Raw genomic sequence first — 17,029 nt, 5'->3', positions numbered from 1 at the left:
ATGCAGGAAAAACTGTTTCTTAACCTTTTTGGCCTGTAAAATGCAATTTCGGTTTGGTAGGTGTTCTTGTGTGTAAAAGTGGCGTAATACTGTGACATCCTCATTTCCAGAAACCACATGTGAGTCAGAAATATATGCAGCACATTCTCCATCCTCTCCCCATTCAGTGTCATCACTTTCACTCCATCGCAGCCTCTCCTCAGACCTCTGTGCAGCATATTCTCCCCCTCTCCCCATTCAGTGTCATCACTTTCCCATCCATTGCAGCCTTTTCCTCAGGCCTGTGGACCTCTCTGTTGGGTCCAGCAGAAAATGACTCGCATTTCCCATTGACTTTCATTTTACTATCCGTAACGAATACACGAATATTACACAGTCCTTGTTACGAGTGTAGCGATTACCAATATTACGCTACTCATTTATCTCTAAATATTGTATCTGATGTATATGGCAGTGTTGTCTTGGCACTATGTGGTGGGTTAGATATGGCTGTAATAATTTGGCACTGTATGGCAGCATTCTCTCTGATGTATACGGCAGTAAAACTTTGCTACTATATTTATTTATTTTACTCACTTACATAGCGCCATTAATTCCACAGCAGTTTACAGGCGTCATCGCTGTCCCCATTGTGGCTCACAATCTAAACTCCCTATTGGAGTGATGGAGTAAACGGGAGACCCCGGAGGAGACCCACGCAAACACTCCTTGAATATGTCGCCCTAGTGGGACTTGTACCCAGGACCCCAGCGCTGCAGATCTACAGTGGGATAGCTATAGCAGTAATATGTAAGCACTATATGGCAATGTTATATAGCACCATATGTTATTACTCTGTAGGCTGAACATGTCAGTAATATTTTGGCACTATATGGCGATATTTTGCAGGCTGTATAATCATTCCAGTCCTTTGCTTTATAACATCACATGCAGAACAGAATCGTATAGAAGAGGATGAGGCTGGGCCCCGGGCCCCGCGGACAGAAGTGAGGGGCCCTAGCAGTGGCCTTATGTAATAACCGTGTAGCAGTCAGAAGATTTATAGCTTGTCAGCGGCGCAGTGCGTTATATTGGCGCCAGGCGCGGTTTGACGTCTCCTCTACGTGACGCCTCTTTCTTAGTCATCCGCTTTTATGAGCGTTTCTTCATTCTCCAGAGGTCAGTGAGGAAACCCAGCAGCAGTAAAGAGAAGAGGACGCACACCGCCCCGTGCGTGAAGACGTGCGGAGACCACGGGAGAAAACCTACAGGACGGAGAGAAATTCAGGAGATCAGGAAGACGTGTAACTGAAAATATCACCAGCAATAACAGAGAATTCCACCCAAACACAGACTCCTCCACCATCTTCCGGCTGCCTCCTCTGATCACACCCTAATGGACACTAGCTGGGACTCTGCCGCTCCAGCACCGGCTGTATCCGCTACCTGCGCCTGGTCAGAGGAGTCTTTCCTCCTAAGTATCCAGATTACATCTCGCTTTCCAGCCCATGGTTTCCAAGACCAACCCCACTCAGCGCCCAACGGGGAGCACAGGGCCCTGTGTAACCTCTCTGATGCCAGTTCTTGTGTTTACTGCCCCGGGTGCACCTCCCTGGCCCCTCATCTACCATCTGTAGGGTAACTCTTCAGATTAATACTTGGACTTTGTCATGAACAGCCGGGGGAGTCACTCAGAAATCGCACCGCTGCCACCAATATGTCACGTTCGGGGGTTAACAAGCGGGAGTCACACCCCTCCTTTATACATCCCGACAGACAGAGCACGTGATGCGCTCTCTAGCGCCCCTCTTATAGTCAGGCCAATTATGGAATTGCCCGACAATAAGCAAGGAGGCCGCTATTCTACTGTGCCGATGCTTGAAGGGCTCCTGGTGAGAGTAGGGTATATATTCCCCCGACCTCCGCGGACGAAATATATAAAAACCTCCCTGAATCTCACTGGCTAGCCCACAATGATCCTTGGCACAAACTCGCTGCCACCAACCGATTTACGGTAACTATTAACCGAGCACACAGATGTGGGATTCAAGATCGAGATAACAGAACAGCCCAAGATTAATTATATAATTTAATCGGCCTAAGCCACACTAGAAACTACAATATATACAATATGGAATCTACAGAATATACAGTTAGGTCAGAGTACATTTACAGGCAAGGTATGGATTACAAACAGGCATACAATTCAAGCAGTTACCTTGTGCGTCTGGCCACAGGGGGGTGCTGTTAGACCAGGTTTCCAGGAACTTCCTCACATGTGTTCTCAGACACAAGACCCCCGAGCAAGAACAAGCAAAATGTCCGAACTGTGGTTATCAACCTGGCCGAATCCCTGTCCCCTCCTACCTTCGTGACCTCAGAGGGAAGCACTGCCACTCCCCCTGCCTTGAGTCAGAGTAATATCCCAGAAGGGACTATTACCCGCAACTCCGGACTGGGAGGTCCAATCGGGACGGTTCTGGTGTCATCAGATCTGCCTGGGTCCCCTCTGCATTTTGAGTCCAAGCACGACTCATTTACCGGACTCCTACTAGCAGTTCTCTATATCTCGCCGCCCCAGGGCGCCACATAGACTTCGAGACATGCAGAGATTCAGCTCGAAGTCCCGATTCTAACGATGTAGGGGGTGTATGGCTGAGACGCACGGTAATATCATAACTGTGTATGATATTACGGAGCCAGCAGTATGCTCTCCTGCTGTGACTAGCTTCCTTTTGGTTTTGCCAAGTCCCTGTCCACTCTCTTTGATGAATGGACACAACCCCCCAGGGAGTCTTCCTCTCCCTTTGTTGTAAAGGCCTGCCAAGACACCTAATCTCCATATCATAGGAGATTGCCTTTGGATGTGTACTGGGTTTGACACCTTTCCAGATGTTGGCATCTGAGAAGGATCTCTGTGAGAGAAGGGAGGGGGGGTGACATCAGGAGGGCTGACTGACATGACTGAATATCATAATTTATCGTCATATCTCCGGATTCCCCTCACAGACTTGACTCTGGACTATTTAACCCTTTCATTGTCTGCTGATTCTGCAGATGGTTCTGTCCTAATGACCTTGACCCAACTTTCCTCCTGACACTAACAATACCGCCTCTCACCCAGGACGCGTTCATATGGTGACATCACAAATGTCTCGCAGGTCCTCTACCTCCTTAAAGTTTAAGGAATTTTCAACAACAACACATTCATATTGTTAACATCAATATTGATCAAAGATCAAGTGTGTAAAGTATAAGGACACCGGATAGATCACAAGAAGGGAACCTCGACAAAAAAGAAAAAACAATCAGACGTCCTAATGCAAACGTGAGTCTTTATTGATGGTAAAATGGTGTGAGAGAGGGAAAGAGGCACAGACAAAAGTGACGAAGGTAACCACCGAAATGAACATCCATCAGGTGGGCGCCATTCCCCAGCTCCGTGCCGTGTAGGGCGTGCACTGGCAGCTGGGTAAGCTGTGGCTGCTATTAGTTTATCGCTATCTCCTGCACGGTATTAGTGGTGCACACATGAATGATGGCGGCTGCTGGCTGTGTAAGGGTATGTGCGCACGTTGCATTCTGCAGTGACAAATATTCTGCAGCGTTTTGTCACTGCATGTGCATTTCAAAACGCAGCCAAAAAGCTGCGTTTTGGATGCATTCTGACTGCAGACTTCATATGCTCTGCATGCTTGCTCTGCCATAAACAGAGTGGGAAAAGTTTATTCTTTCTCCTTGAATCTTCATCATCAGCGGTGACTCCTGAGGCACAAAAAATGCAAAACAATAATTTATTAGTAACAAAGCTCATGGCAACGAACATATGGCTGTAACCAGCACAATGGCGGTATATTACGCATACACCCTACACTACATGTACACGTCACGGGTGTGTCACGGGTGACAGGCAGTCATGTGGTTTCTGGCCATCAATGGTCACAGTGTTTGGCTGTGCAGAATGCTCCCTGACTGTCCATTGTTCCCGCTGTCAGTATTCATTGGTATAGGAGCTTTCCTGCTAGATTCATCTCCTCCCTTTTGGACCCAGCAGGAGCTCACCTTCCACCCAGCTCCTGATCATCAGCATTCTTTTTTTGTTTTAATACCCTTGGACTGCTGCTGGTGATAGTTTCAGTTCCTTCAAGCCAAGGTTGCAAGCAGGTGGCTTATACTCCTCTGTGGTACAGCTGCTTAAACCTCTGGTGAACGTCTACCTGAGTCATCTGTGGATAAGTAGTTCATACATTTTCCCCATGTGTCACCTTTGTGTCTTCTATAGTGATTTGTGGGGCTGATGAAGAGCTCATCCCATCCGTTCCATATTTAAAGTCCAGCTTTAGGACACTTAGGGTCAGGTATTTGGCTCAGTGCATAGGTGAGAAACCTATCCAGGGTGGTGAGGGACCCCAGGAACCAGCAGTAGGTTCAGTCAGGGTCACCATCTTTCCTAGACACAGGGTTTCCCTTCCGTTCTCTTTGAACATGCGCTTAGTTCTTCGCCGTCCCTAGCATAACAGTACACCTGGCTCATTACACCCTACACTACACATACACCCCACTCATAACACCCTACACTACACACGCACCTCGCTCATTACACCCGACTGCGTCACCTCTAATTTATTGTGGCCCCCTCCCCCACTGTGTCTCCTATAATTTATTGTGGGAACCTCCCCCACTGTCTACTATAATTAATTGTGGGACCCTCCCCCGCTGTGTCTCCTATAATTTATTGTGGGACCCTCCCCCACTGTGTGTCCTATAATTTATTGTGGGACCCTCCCCCACTGTCTCCTATAATTAATTGTGGGATCCTCCCCTGCTGTGTCTCCTATAATTTATTGTGGGACCCTCCCCCGCTGTGTCTCCTATAATTTATTGTGGCCCCCTCCCCCACTGTGTCTCCTATAATTTATTGTGGCCCCCTCCCCCATTGTGCCTCCTATAATTTATTGTGGGACCCTCCCACGCTGTGTCTCCTATAATTTATTGTAGGACCCTCCCCCGCTGTGTCTCCTATAATTTATTGTAGGACCCTCCCCCGCTGTGTCTCCTATAATTTATTGTAGGACCCTCGCCCGCTGTGTCTCCTATAATTTATTGTGGGACCCTCCCCCGCTGTGTCTCCTATAATTTATTGTGGGACCCTCCCCCGCTGTGTCTCCTATAATTTATTGTGAGACCCTCCCCCACTGTGTCTCCTAGGATCTCTTTGAGACAAAACAGCTCCTGCTCCGATCTCTGAGGCATCTATCTCCACTTGAAACGGAAGAGACACATCAGGTTGCTGCAGGACTGGGGCAGAAGTGAACTGCCTTTTAAGCTCCTGGAAGGCCATAATGGCCTCTGGGGTCCAATTCTCAACATCATCTCCCTTTTTGGTCAAATCATTCAAAGATTTAACCACACTCGAGAAATTGCCTATAAATTAACGGTAGAAATTGGCAAATCCCAGAAATTTTTGAAGGGATTTCAAAGAGGTCGGCTGAACCCAGTCTTAAATGGTCTGAACCCTGACCGGATCCATTTTAATAGAAGACGGGACAAAATAAACCCCAAAAAGGAAATTTTCTACATGCCAAAGAGACATTTTGACCCCTTAATGTACAATGAAATTTCCCAAAGTATCTGAAAAACTTTCTGGACCAGCTGCACATGAGAGTCCCAATCATCAGAAAAAATCAAGATGTCATCCAAATAGACGATCAGAAATTTGCCAATTACCTCCCGAAAAATATCATTCATGAATGATTGATAGACGGAGGGGGCATTAGTGAGCCCAAAAGGCATCACAAGGTGCTCAAAATGCCCCTCCGGGGTATTAAAGGTCATCTTCCATTCATCACTCTCTTTAATTTGAATGAGATTGTACGCCCCCTTAAGATCAAGTTTCGTAAACCACTTAGCCCCCTTTACTCTGGAAAACAGATCTGACATCAGGGGCAGAGGATACTGATATTTAACAGTGATTTTATTAAGGAGGCGATAGTCAATATAAGGTCTCAACGACCCATCCTTCTTGGACACAAAGAAAAAAACGGCACCCATAGGTGACGAGGATGGTCTAATATGACCTTTCTCCAATGATTCCTTAATATAGGATCTCATAGCATAATGTTCAGGCACAGGTAGATTGAAAATCCCGTCCCTTAGGAAATTTGCAACCTGGCACCAAGTCAATGGCACAATCACACTGGGAGAAGGGGGGGCAAAGGATCAGAACCAGTCTCATTAAACACATCAAGGAAATGTGACAAATATTCAGGTACATCGTGTGTCTGAGCAGAAATAGACAACACAGAAAGGTCATTATGCACACAATGACAACCCCAACTAACCACAGACAAGGGTCTCCAATCTAGAACTGGATTATGGGGCTGCAGCCAAGGGAATCCCAGCACCAAAATATCATGCAACTTGTGTAATACTAAGAATTTACAATCCTCCTGATGAGCTGCTGCAACCCTCATAGTCACCTGGGACCAAAACTGGGGTTTATCCTCATCTAAGGGAGTAGCATCAATGCCCCTTAAAGGAACAGGAGTCTGTAAAGGAACCATAGGAAAGCCACAAGTCTTGGCAAACCCAAAATCCATCAAGTTCAGGGCGGTCCCTGAATCAAGAAAGGCCATAGCCGAAAATGAGGATAAAGAGCAAATCAAAGAGATGGACAAAAGAAATTTAGGTTGCACAGTCCCCACAGTAAATGAACGAGCAAATCTCTTGTCCCGTTTAGGGCAGACAGAGATCGTGTGAGACGCGTCTCCACAATAGAAACACAACTTGTTCCTCCGTCTAAACCCTGCCGCTCAGCATTAGAGAGGACCTCATCACACTGCATAGGCTCCGAAGACTGTTCCGCAAGCAATACATCAGTATGAATTGCTCTGCGCTCGCGTAAACGTCTATCAATCTGAATGGCTAAAGTCATAGAGGCATCGAGACCAGAAGGAGTAGCAAATCCCTCCATAACATCCTTCACTGATCCACGAGACCCTTCCAAAAAAGTGCCACAAGAGCATCATCATTCCACCTGGTAAGAACCACCCATTTTCTGAATCTCTGACAAAAAATTTCAGCAGGATCCTGACCCTGGACCAAAGCCATCAAGGCCTTCTCAGCTTGATCAATAACATTGGGTTCATCATACAACAATCCCAGGGACTGAAAACAAGAATCCACATCAGCAAGAATCGGATCACCAGCATCCAAGAAAAAGCCCAGTCCTGAGGGTCACCACACAACAAGGAGATGACGATCCGAACCTGCTGCACGGGGCTCCCTGAAGACTTAGGTCTTAAGGCAAAAAACAATTTACAATTATTTTTAAAGTTCAGGAATTTAGATTTATCCCCCGAGAAAAATTCAGGAACGGGAACTTTAGGTTCTACAACAGGAGTCTGTGTAAGATAAGCCGATACACCCTGAACCTCAGAGGAGAGATGCTCAACACCATCAGACAACTGGTTATATCCATGCCAGCAAAAGATCTGCCACGGAACCCAAAAAAATAAGAGGAAAAATATACAGAATAATTTTTTTTTTCCTTCTTTTTTAGTACCTGTGATACTTTTATGATCTGGTAACCATGGACGATCAGGAAAAATCCCATTAATCAGGAAAAAAAAACCCCACAAGAGTAGTTGGAAACTGAGCTGACTACAATCCTCTATCTATCGGACAACACTAGAAGTACCAGTGAGATGTTCCTAACACACCTAGACACCTCGTCACTGACGGAGAAACTTGCTGCACCTAAAAGATAGAAATGAGGAATCCTAAGTTGCCTCGTAGCAGTCCCCAAAGAAATAGCAAGCCCCCAACATGCAACAATGGTGATATAAGAAAACACAATACGCAGATAAAAAATATAGATTAGCAAAGGTGAGGCCCGACTTACTAGATACAACAGGACAGGAAAGATAACTGATTGCGGCCAGCAAAAAACCCTGCAAAAAATACCAAACTCCTGAAAGAAAAAAAATACTAAGACCACACAGACTCTCTCACACTATATCAGGTACTCTTGTGCTAGACACTTTAAACAGAACTGCAGATATAATGGGAAGAAAAAAAATCACAGAACAAACCATATTCTAAAGTGCAAATAATCAAAACATGAACAGAGAGCAAGCTCCCTTTCTTGCTGGAGGAACTGCCCTGCTCACAAAAGCAGAGAGACAGATTCTCACATACAAGAAAACAAACACAGAACCAAATGGAATATGCAGAAACACTCTTAAGTCAAATCCAGCAATTAAGCAAAGAAACAGTAAACTTATTTAAAGTAGATTCAGGCACAGAAGAAATGGGAGAAACTGAAGGGAAAACTGCCAGTCATCTTCAGAAGAAGCAGGAAAATATAGATAATCGGCGGCCGCCAAGCAGAAACTATAAATAAACTAAATACACTAGGCTGATCTACAATAGGACTTTCTGGATTCCTAATTAATTCCATCACCTGTTTGAGTCACAGATTCAGACTCAGCTTCATTACCATTTCTTGCCACCAGAGGGAGCTCCACACCAGCACCCACTCTGATGACATTCACAACAATTAACGTGTTTTCCTTTCTTTTGGCAGTTGTAGGGTTAATGTCAGTTTGCTTTCCAGCAGCTTCTGACTCCTGCTCAGGTGTCTCCATTTTAGGACCACTCCCAACCCTTTATATACCCTCTGCTACAAGCAGAGGGTGCCGGTTATTCTCTTTGCTATTTGGATGCTGAACCAGGAGATGGAAGGAGCTTCCCTGTTGTGTTCTTTCAGTGCAGCAGTGAGGCTGTTATCTCTTACCTGCCCACTCACTAGCCAGGGACTATTGTAGGGTCTTTTCAGGGCTTCAGTTTGCTGCTCGGTAACAGGTGAGGAACCTGTATTAGGACTGGCTAGGAGAGCAGGGTACAGTGGCAGGTAAGTGGAGGAGGTGCCCATCTTCCTTATAATTAGTGCTTGGGCCCTCCGTTGTTACAGTGTCCCTGGTGTGCCGCTTGTTTGTTGTGGTGTAACCCCTGTTGTTGTGTGATTTGGCTCATGACCAACTCTCTCCTAGTCTGCGTCGTGACATAATAACAGGCCCAAGCATTTCTTCTGAGCTCTTATGGCTCAGGCTGCAGCATTAGTACACCTGATGCAGACTCTGTCACAAGAACTGCGATCTCAGTTGGTACAACAACTTCCGCATTGTGGATCTGCTGGTCTCGGCCCAGGTACAGCCTGAACTCCAATCACACTTACAGATAGTATTTTTGTTATTCAATTATTTCTGCATTTTCAATGTATGCCGGGCCCCTCGGGTGATATGCCGGGCCCCTGGTGTGATATGCCGGGCCCCTCGTGTGATATACTGGGCCCCTTGTGTGATACGCCGAGCCCCTTGTGTGATAAGCTGGACACGTTGTGTGATATGCCGGTCCCCTCATGTGATATGCTGGGCCCCTCATGTGATATGCTGGTCCCCTCATGTAATATTCCAGTCCCCTCGTGTGATATGCCGGGCCCCTCGTGTGATATGCTGGGCCCCTCATGTAATATTCCAGTCCCCTCGTGTGATATGCCGGGCCCCTCGTGTGATATGCCGGGCCCCTCGTGTGATATGCCGGGCCCCTCGTGTGATATGCCGGGCCCCTCGTGTGATATGCCGGGCCCCTTGTGTGATGTGCCGGGCCCCTTGTGTGATGTGTCAGGCCCCTCGTATGATGTGCCAGGCCCCTCATGTGATGTGTTGGTCCCCTCGTGTGATATGCCGTGCCCCTCGTGTGATATGCCGTGCCCCTCGTGTGATATGCCGTGCCCCTCGTGTGATATGCCGGGCTCCTTGTGTGATATGCCGGGCCTCGTGTGATATGCTGGGCTCCTTGTGTGATATGCTGGGCCCCTCGTGTGATATGCTGGGCCCCCCTGAAACACAAGAATCTTGTTCATGATGATGTCAAAGTGTGTTATTACCGAAACAAAAGTAACACTTAACACAATTTTTCACAGTTGATAGAGCAATGGTGTACTGTAACAATATGAATGGCCTCTCTGAAGAACTGAATCCAGAGTATTTTGTTGCAGATTGGTGATTGTTTATCAACTTATCCCAGAGAAGTGTGAAAGCCGTGTTACTTCACAATAGAAATATGAAACCATCAATCCCTATTGCTCACTCATGTCATCTAAAGGAAAGTCATGAAATTCTGTCAGTTTTTTTGGATGCTGTACAATATAAGCATCATCAATGGAATATCTGTGGAAAAGTGAAAGTGATTGGTCTAATGGGAATGCAAGGTTTCACAAGATATTATTGCCCCTTGTGTTTATGGTACACTAGAAATCCAGTAGAGCATTATGTCCCTCGTGATCGGGGACAGAGAAATATCTCTGCTCCAGGTACAGACAATGTTCAGCATAATCCTTTAGTTGCTCCAACAATAATCTTTCTTCCTCTACTTCTACTACATATAAAGTTGGCATTGATTAAAGACTTTGTAAAATCCAAAGACAAGTTCACAAGGGTCCAGCACATGTCACCGAAATTCTCCAGCATTTCACCAGCAAAACTGAAGGAAGGGGGATTTGTTGGTCCTCAGATCAGTGAGATATGAGAGATGATGTGTTTGAAGAAACTCGAAATGATAAGGAACTGAGATCTTGGAAAAGCTTCAAGTGGATCTGTGAGAACTTCTCAGGAAAAAATAAATCTCCAGAATATGTAGAAGATGTTGAGGAACCGCTGAATGCCCCCAGTGTCCTGGATGTCACTGTTTCTGCACTTCATCACATTTAGATTTCTTCCCCCCAGATCTTGGGGATGTAAGACTGAACAAGGCAAGCGTTGTCACCAGGACATTACAGTAATGGAGCAATGACTCAATGATGGCAGATACTGCTAGATGTCATATAGGGACAACCATGACAAATCTGTGACAATCTAATGTCAGCACTTTTCATTTCTGCTCAGATTCTGGTTTCTATTTTGCATGTGAAATTATGTTGGCTCAATATAACCTGTTTTGTGGTGACGCCTTGTATTCTGATCTGTAGATCACTGTGCTCTTAATGTTGCCAGTATATTTCCTATACGTTATAATAATGATGCTGCTCCATGGAAACTATACGTGCTACAGAGAATCTATATACATGAAGTAAGGACAAAAAGAGGATTCAGAAAAATACAAAGTCACCTGCATTGATTACAAAAAATATTTTGTAGATCTGTGTAGGTTTACTGGAAAGCATGATAAATTTGTGGTTTTCCGAGAGGCCTATAACTTATACTTCAGGTTTCGGGCTCATTCCTCAGGGTGTGAGGAGCAGTGAGTGGGCATTGTACACTCCCTGTTGTGTGGAGATCCCCAGTCCTGGGCCTTCTCTCTGCCAACCGATTATTTGGCGTTACCGTCAGTGGATGAGTTTTTTGCACCCTTGGCCTTGGTCTATGGTGATCCTGATGGCATCTCCCTTGAGGAATCTAATCTCCATATTCTCCAGCAGGGGACGTGGCTGGCTGAGTACTGCTCTGAGTTCCGGAGATGGGCCACAGACACCCAATGGAATGATCTGGCTCTCAGGAGTCCGTTCATTCAGGGGGGGTTGTTGTATGATCGGCTGAGGGATCTCTAGTCCAGTATACTGATCTAAAGTCACTGGAGGCCACTATGTTTCTCGCTATTAGGGTAGATACATGTAGACACCTCAGGGAGAGACCAACTGTGACCCGGTTCCCTGTTTTCCCTCCTCGGGAGGATTTTCCTCTGGTGCAGTCTGACAAACCCATGCTGGAGGGGGTTTGCCTCCTCTCATTCTAGGTCGTCTGCAGTTTGCCATAGGTAAAGAGCCTGTATCGTCTGTGGTCACAAGGGTCCCTATATTGTGGTTTGTCAACAAAAACTCAAAACCGTAATTTCATCTAAAAAGCCACCCTCCCAGGTCGGGTTGAGGAAAACGATCTGGTTACATATGTCTCCTCCATTTTTCCCTCTTTTAGAACTATGGATTTTCCGGGTCAAAGAGAGGAAACCTCTCACACTTCTCAGGATTTTATTAGGTCTTTATTTTTCCCCGATCCTACACTTGGGTGTACGGTTAATAGGTTGTTTTTTGCGCGTAAACCCCAACGTATTATTCCATCTGAAAAACTGCCCCCCAGGCTGTGTAGAGGATGACGGTCTGGATGTGTATATTTTCTCCATTAAACCAGTCTTGTCTTCCGTGGTCTTCCACTCCTCAGGTCAATCTTAGGCCTTGGTGTCCCCCCTGGAGAACAGGTGTGCGGGAGGCGGCCATGATTTCTAAGTGTATGGCTATGCAGTCGGGTTGTGATACCTCTGTTTTGGGTCCTTCGGTGGGTTCGCTAGTTTCCAAACGTATACATGGAAATAAACATGGTTACATAGTTACATTGTTACTTAGGTTGAAAAAAGACCTAGGTCCATCTAGTTCAACCTTCCTCCACCAGTTTTACATTTTGTCACAAAGTCACTTATAACCAACAATGTTGTATGTACTGAGGAAATCATCCAGCCCTTTTTTAAAAGCTGTTATAGTATCTGCCATTACTACCTCTTGTGGTCGGCATTCCACAGTCTACATCAGCAAGGTTGGTTGACCTTAGGGAGATCAACATCCAACACCGCGGAGACACCATCATGTGTTTCTCAACGCAGTGATTCTAGAGCAATGCCCCCTGGGAAATATTCAAAACAAGAAAGCCTGTGAAGACACCATCATATGTTTCTCAACGCTGGCAGGAAACTAGCCAGGTCTTTCACCGGGAAGGAACAACCATGGGAAGGGCAGTCTCCAGTCAAGGAGACCACCTATGCCAAACATGGTATCCATCCACAGACAGCTGTTTCGGGGTATTTGCCCCTCATCAGTGTGGAGTAGCAAACTGGCTAGTGGGAGCATTGCCTAGTAGAAGACTACATAAGCAAGGATGGTTGACCTTAGGGAGATCAACATCCACCACTGCGGAGACACCATCACATGTTTCTCAACGCAGTGATTCTAGAGCAATGCCCCCTGGGAAATATTCCTGCCAGCGTTGAGAAACATGTGATGGTGTCTCCGCAGGCTTTCTTGTTTTCAATATTTCCCAGGGGGCATTGCTCTAGAATCACTGCGTTGAGAAACACGTGATGGTGCTCCGCGGTGTTGGATGTTGATCTCCCCGAGGTCAACCATCCTTACCTATATAGTCTTCTACTAGGCATTGCCCCCACTAGCCAGTTTCCTACTCCACACTGATGAGGGGCAAATACACCGAAACAGCTGTCTGTGGATGGATACCATGTTTGGTATAGGCAGTCTGCTTGACTGGAGACTGCCCTTCCTGTGGTTGTTCCTTCCCGGTGAAAGACCTGGCTAGTTTCCTGCCAGCGTTGAGAAACATGTGATTGTGTCTCTGCAGCATTCTTGTTTTGCATATATAATTTTTCATCAGTAATCTTGAGATGGGAAAGAGGTGGATGTAAACATCAGATCTGCTGGTGTCAGACACCTGGTGTTGCTGTCTGCATGTTAAAAGTTTTATATCACTATAAGAGTATGGAGGCATTTAGTGGCACATAATACGACAATTCATGAATAAAAAAATGAAATGACTTAGGGTAGTGGATAACATTTTTAACAAATGAGCTAAACATGAATTGTGTGTGTGTGTGTGTGTGTCTTTATATAGGAATCATACTAGAAGCTATTCCACAAGATCCAACCACAGACTCGGCCACGTGACCTCAGCAGAAGAATTAATAACTTGACCATTGAGAGAAGGTCTAATAATTGTGTATACAATATCCTTGGTCATAGGAGGATGATAGAGAAGTAATTCAGCCAAGATGAACCGGTAACATGTCAGGTACAGAGAAGGTGTCGATTTCTATATGGTGCCTATCTGCAGGGTGCTTGGGAACGCTTGTACGTTTTGGCCTATCATTGTGATGTATATCACCTGCCGTCGTCTTTATAACCTATAGGACCACAGCATCGCACGGTACATGACTCACCAGGACATGAATGGTTGGAGATATCACTCATGGACGACCCCAACTTGTTTCTCGCAGAACAGGAAACATTCCATGCACCTCTCGGGGATATAACATGCTCAAACCCACGAGAAGAGGAGCTAATATTAGGAAGCGGTATCACTTGTTCATTCACTGTCAGCTGGAATTCAGGATTTGTCCCACTGAAAAGCCGGCAGGTGATGAGAGTGCTGCCATTACTGAGGCATGAGGCATTCAGCACAGGGTCTGATACCGGCACTAAAGATGAAAAAGCAAAAGAAATGGGGAGATGAGAAGAGAAAGAAAGAGTAAGAAAAGATCACAGAAAAGCGTGAAACAGAAGGGAGTGAGGGAGCAAAGAGCAAAAAGGGAGAAAAGTGTGAAACGAAAGAGAGAGTGAGGGAGCAAAGAGCAAAAAGAGAAAAGTGTGAGAAGGGAGCAGAGAGTCAGGAGGGAGCAGAGTGCAAGGAAAGAGCAGAATGAGAGGTCAGAGCAAAGCGCAAGGAGGGAGCAAGGGGCAAAAAGAGAGAAAAGTGTGAGGAGGGAGCAGAGAGTGAGGAGGGAGCAGAGTGTGAGAGGAAAGAGCAAAAAGAGAGAAAAGTGAAACGGAAGAGAGTGTGAGGGAGCAAAGAGCAAAAAGAGAGAAAGTGTGAGAAGGGAGCAGAGAGTCAGGAGGGAGCAGAGTGCAAGGAAAGAGCAGAATGAGAGGTCAGAGCAAAGTGCAAGGAGGGAGCAAGGGGCAAAAAGAGAGAAAAGTGTGAGGAGGGAGCAGAGAGTGAGGAGGGAGCAGAGTGTGAGAGGAAAGAGCAAAAAGAGAGAAAAGTGAAACGGAAGAGAGTGTGAGGGAGCAAAGAGCAAAAAGAGAGAAAGTGTGAGGAGGGAGCAAGTGCAAGGAAGGAACAGAATACGAGAAGAGAGAGCAAAAAGAAAGAGAGAAAAGTGTGAGGAGGAAGCAGAGTCTGAGAATGAACAGAATGAGAGGTCAGAGCAAAGCGCGAGGAAGGAGCAGAGTATTAGGAGGGAGCAGAGTGTAAAAAGGGAGCAGAACGCGAGGGAGCAGAGGATGAAGAGGGAGCAAAGAGCAAAAAGGGAGAAAAGTGCGAGGAGGGAGCAGAGGATGAAGAAGGAGCAAATAGCAAAAAGAGAGAAAAGTGTGAGGAGGGAGCAGAGTGCAAGGAAAGAGCAGAGCACGAGGAGGAAGCAGAATGAGAGGTCAGAGTAGAGCATGAAGAGGGAGCAAAGAGCAAAAAGGGAGAAAAGTGTGAGGAGGAAGCAGAGTGTGAGAATGGAAAAGAATGAGAGGTCAGAGCAGAGCACGGGGAGGGAGTAGAGCACGAGGAGGGAGTAGATCATGAGGAGGGAGCAGAGTGTAAAAAGGGAGCAGAGTGCAAGGAGGGAGCAGAGCACGAGGAGGGAGCAGAGCGTGAGGAAAGAGCAGAGCACGAGGAAAGAGCAGAGCGCGAGGAAAGAGCAGAGCACGAGGAAAGAGCAGAGTGCGAGGAAAGAGCAGATCGCGAGGAAAGAGCAGAGCCTGAGAATGGAACAGAATGAGAGGTGGGAGCAGAGCGCGAGGAGGGAACAAAGCATGAGGAGGGAACAGAACGTGAGGAGTGAGCAGAGCATGAGGAGGGAACAGAACGCAAGTAGAGAACAGAGAGTAAGGAGGGAGCAGAGCGAGAGGAGGGATCAGTGCATGAAGAGGCAGTAGAGCACGATAAGGGAACACAGTGCAAGGAGGGAGCAGAGCGTGATGAGGGAGCAGAGCACGAGGAGAGATCAGTGCACGAAGAAGGAGCAAAGCGCGATGAGGGAGCAGAGCGTGAGGAGGGAACAGAGCACAAGGAGGGAACAGAGCACAAGGAGGGAGCAGAGCGCAAGGAGGGAGCAGAGCGCAAGGAGGGAACAGAGCGTGAGGAGGGAGCAGAGCGTGAGAAAAGAGGAGAGAGTGAGGAAGAAGCAGAGTAAGAGGAGATAGCAGAGCGTGAGAATGCAGCAGAGTGGGAGGAAGAAGCAGAGTAAGAGGAGAAAATAGAGAGCAAGGAGGGAGCAGAGCGCGAGGAGGGACCATAGCGCGAGGAGGGAGCAGAGCACGAGGTGGGAGCAGAGCGCAATGAGGAAGCAGAGCGCAAGGAGGGAGCAGAGCGCAAGGAAGGAGAAGACTGTGAGAAAAGAGCAGAGTGTGAGAAAAGAACACAATGCAAGGAGGGAAGAAAACACAAGGAGACAGAAGAATGCAAAGAGAGAGCATAGTGCAAGGAGGGAGCAGAGAGGAAGGAGGGAGTAGAGTGGAAGAAGTAAGCAAATTGCAAGGAGGGAGTAGAGTGTGAGAAGGAAGCAGAATCTGAGGAGACAACAGAATTAGAAAAGAATACATAGTGTGAGGAGGTAACAGAGTATATAAAGAGCAGCGTGCGAGGAGAGAGCAGAGTTTGAAGAAGGGGCAGTATGGGAGGAGGAAGCAAAGTGAAAGGAAGCAAGAAAGTGTGAGGAAGGGGTAGGGTGTGAAGGAGCAGAGTGCGAGGAGCAGAGCACAACGGGAGCAGAGTGCAAGGAGGGAGAAGACTCAGAAGTGAGCAGTGTGAGGAAGGAGCACAGCATGAGGGTGGAGCACAAAGAAGGGATGGAACAGAATGCAAGGAGGCAGAAAAGTGCAAAGAGCAGAGTGTGAGAAGGAAGCAGAGTGTGAGGAAAGAACAAAATGAGAGGAGAGTACAGAGTGGGAGGAGGAAGCAGAGTATATATAGAGCAGCTTGTGAGGGGGGAGCAGAGTTTGACGAAAGAGCAGAATGGGAGGAGGAAGCAAAGTGCAAGGAAGCAGGAAAGTGTGGGGAGTGAGCAGAGTATGAACGAGCAGAGTGCAAGGATCGGAATGTGAGGACGAAAAGGAGCACAAGGAGGCAGCAGAGCTCAAGGAAAAGGCAGAATGTAAGGAGGGAGCACAGCACAAGGAGGAAACAGAGCACAAGGCTGGAGAAGAGTGCAAAGAAGGAGCAGAGTGCAAGGTGGGAGCAGAGTGCAAGGAAGGAGAAGAGTGCAAGAGCAGGGTGTGAGGAGGTAA

At 46.8% G+C, this 17,029-nt stretch overlaps 1 protein-coding gene across 2 annotated transcripts in view; it reads right to left on the bottom strand.

Moving 5' to 3' along the window:
* Positions 1-555: 555 nt before the first annotated feature.
* The window catches only part of LOC142280557 (Fc receptor-like protein 5), a 283,892-nt gene continuing 267,418 nt past the window's right edge, over positions 556-17,029 (bottom strand). For both annotated transcript variants that reach the window (XM_075332750.1, XM_075332753.1), the window contains 2 exons: positions 13,972-14,229; positions 556-1,244 (listed from right to left, as the gene is read on the bottom strand). In XM_075332750.1, coding sequence (XP_075188865.1) covers positions 1,132-1,244; positions 13,972-14,229 — 371 coding nt within the window. In that variant the 3' untranslated portion in view covers positions 556-1,131. The remainder of the gene's footprint in view (positions 1,245-13,971; positions 14,230-17,029) is intronic.

Source organism: Anomaloglossus baeobatrachus, chromosome 2 (assembly GCF_048569485.1).
Source record: "Anomaloglossus baeobatrachus isolate aAnoBae1 chromosome 2, aAnoBae1.hap1, whole genome shotgun sequence".
Lineage (NCBI taxonomy): Eukaryota > Metazoa > Chordata > Amphibia > Anura > Aromobatidae > Anomaloglossus > Anomaloglossus baeobatrachus.
Note: the sequence above shows the minus strand (reverse complement) of the source record. Positions and strands in the feature narration are given on the sequence as shown.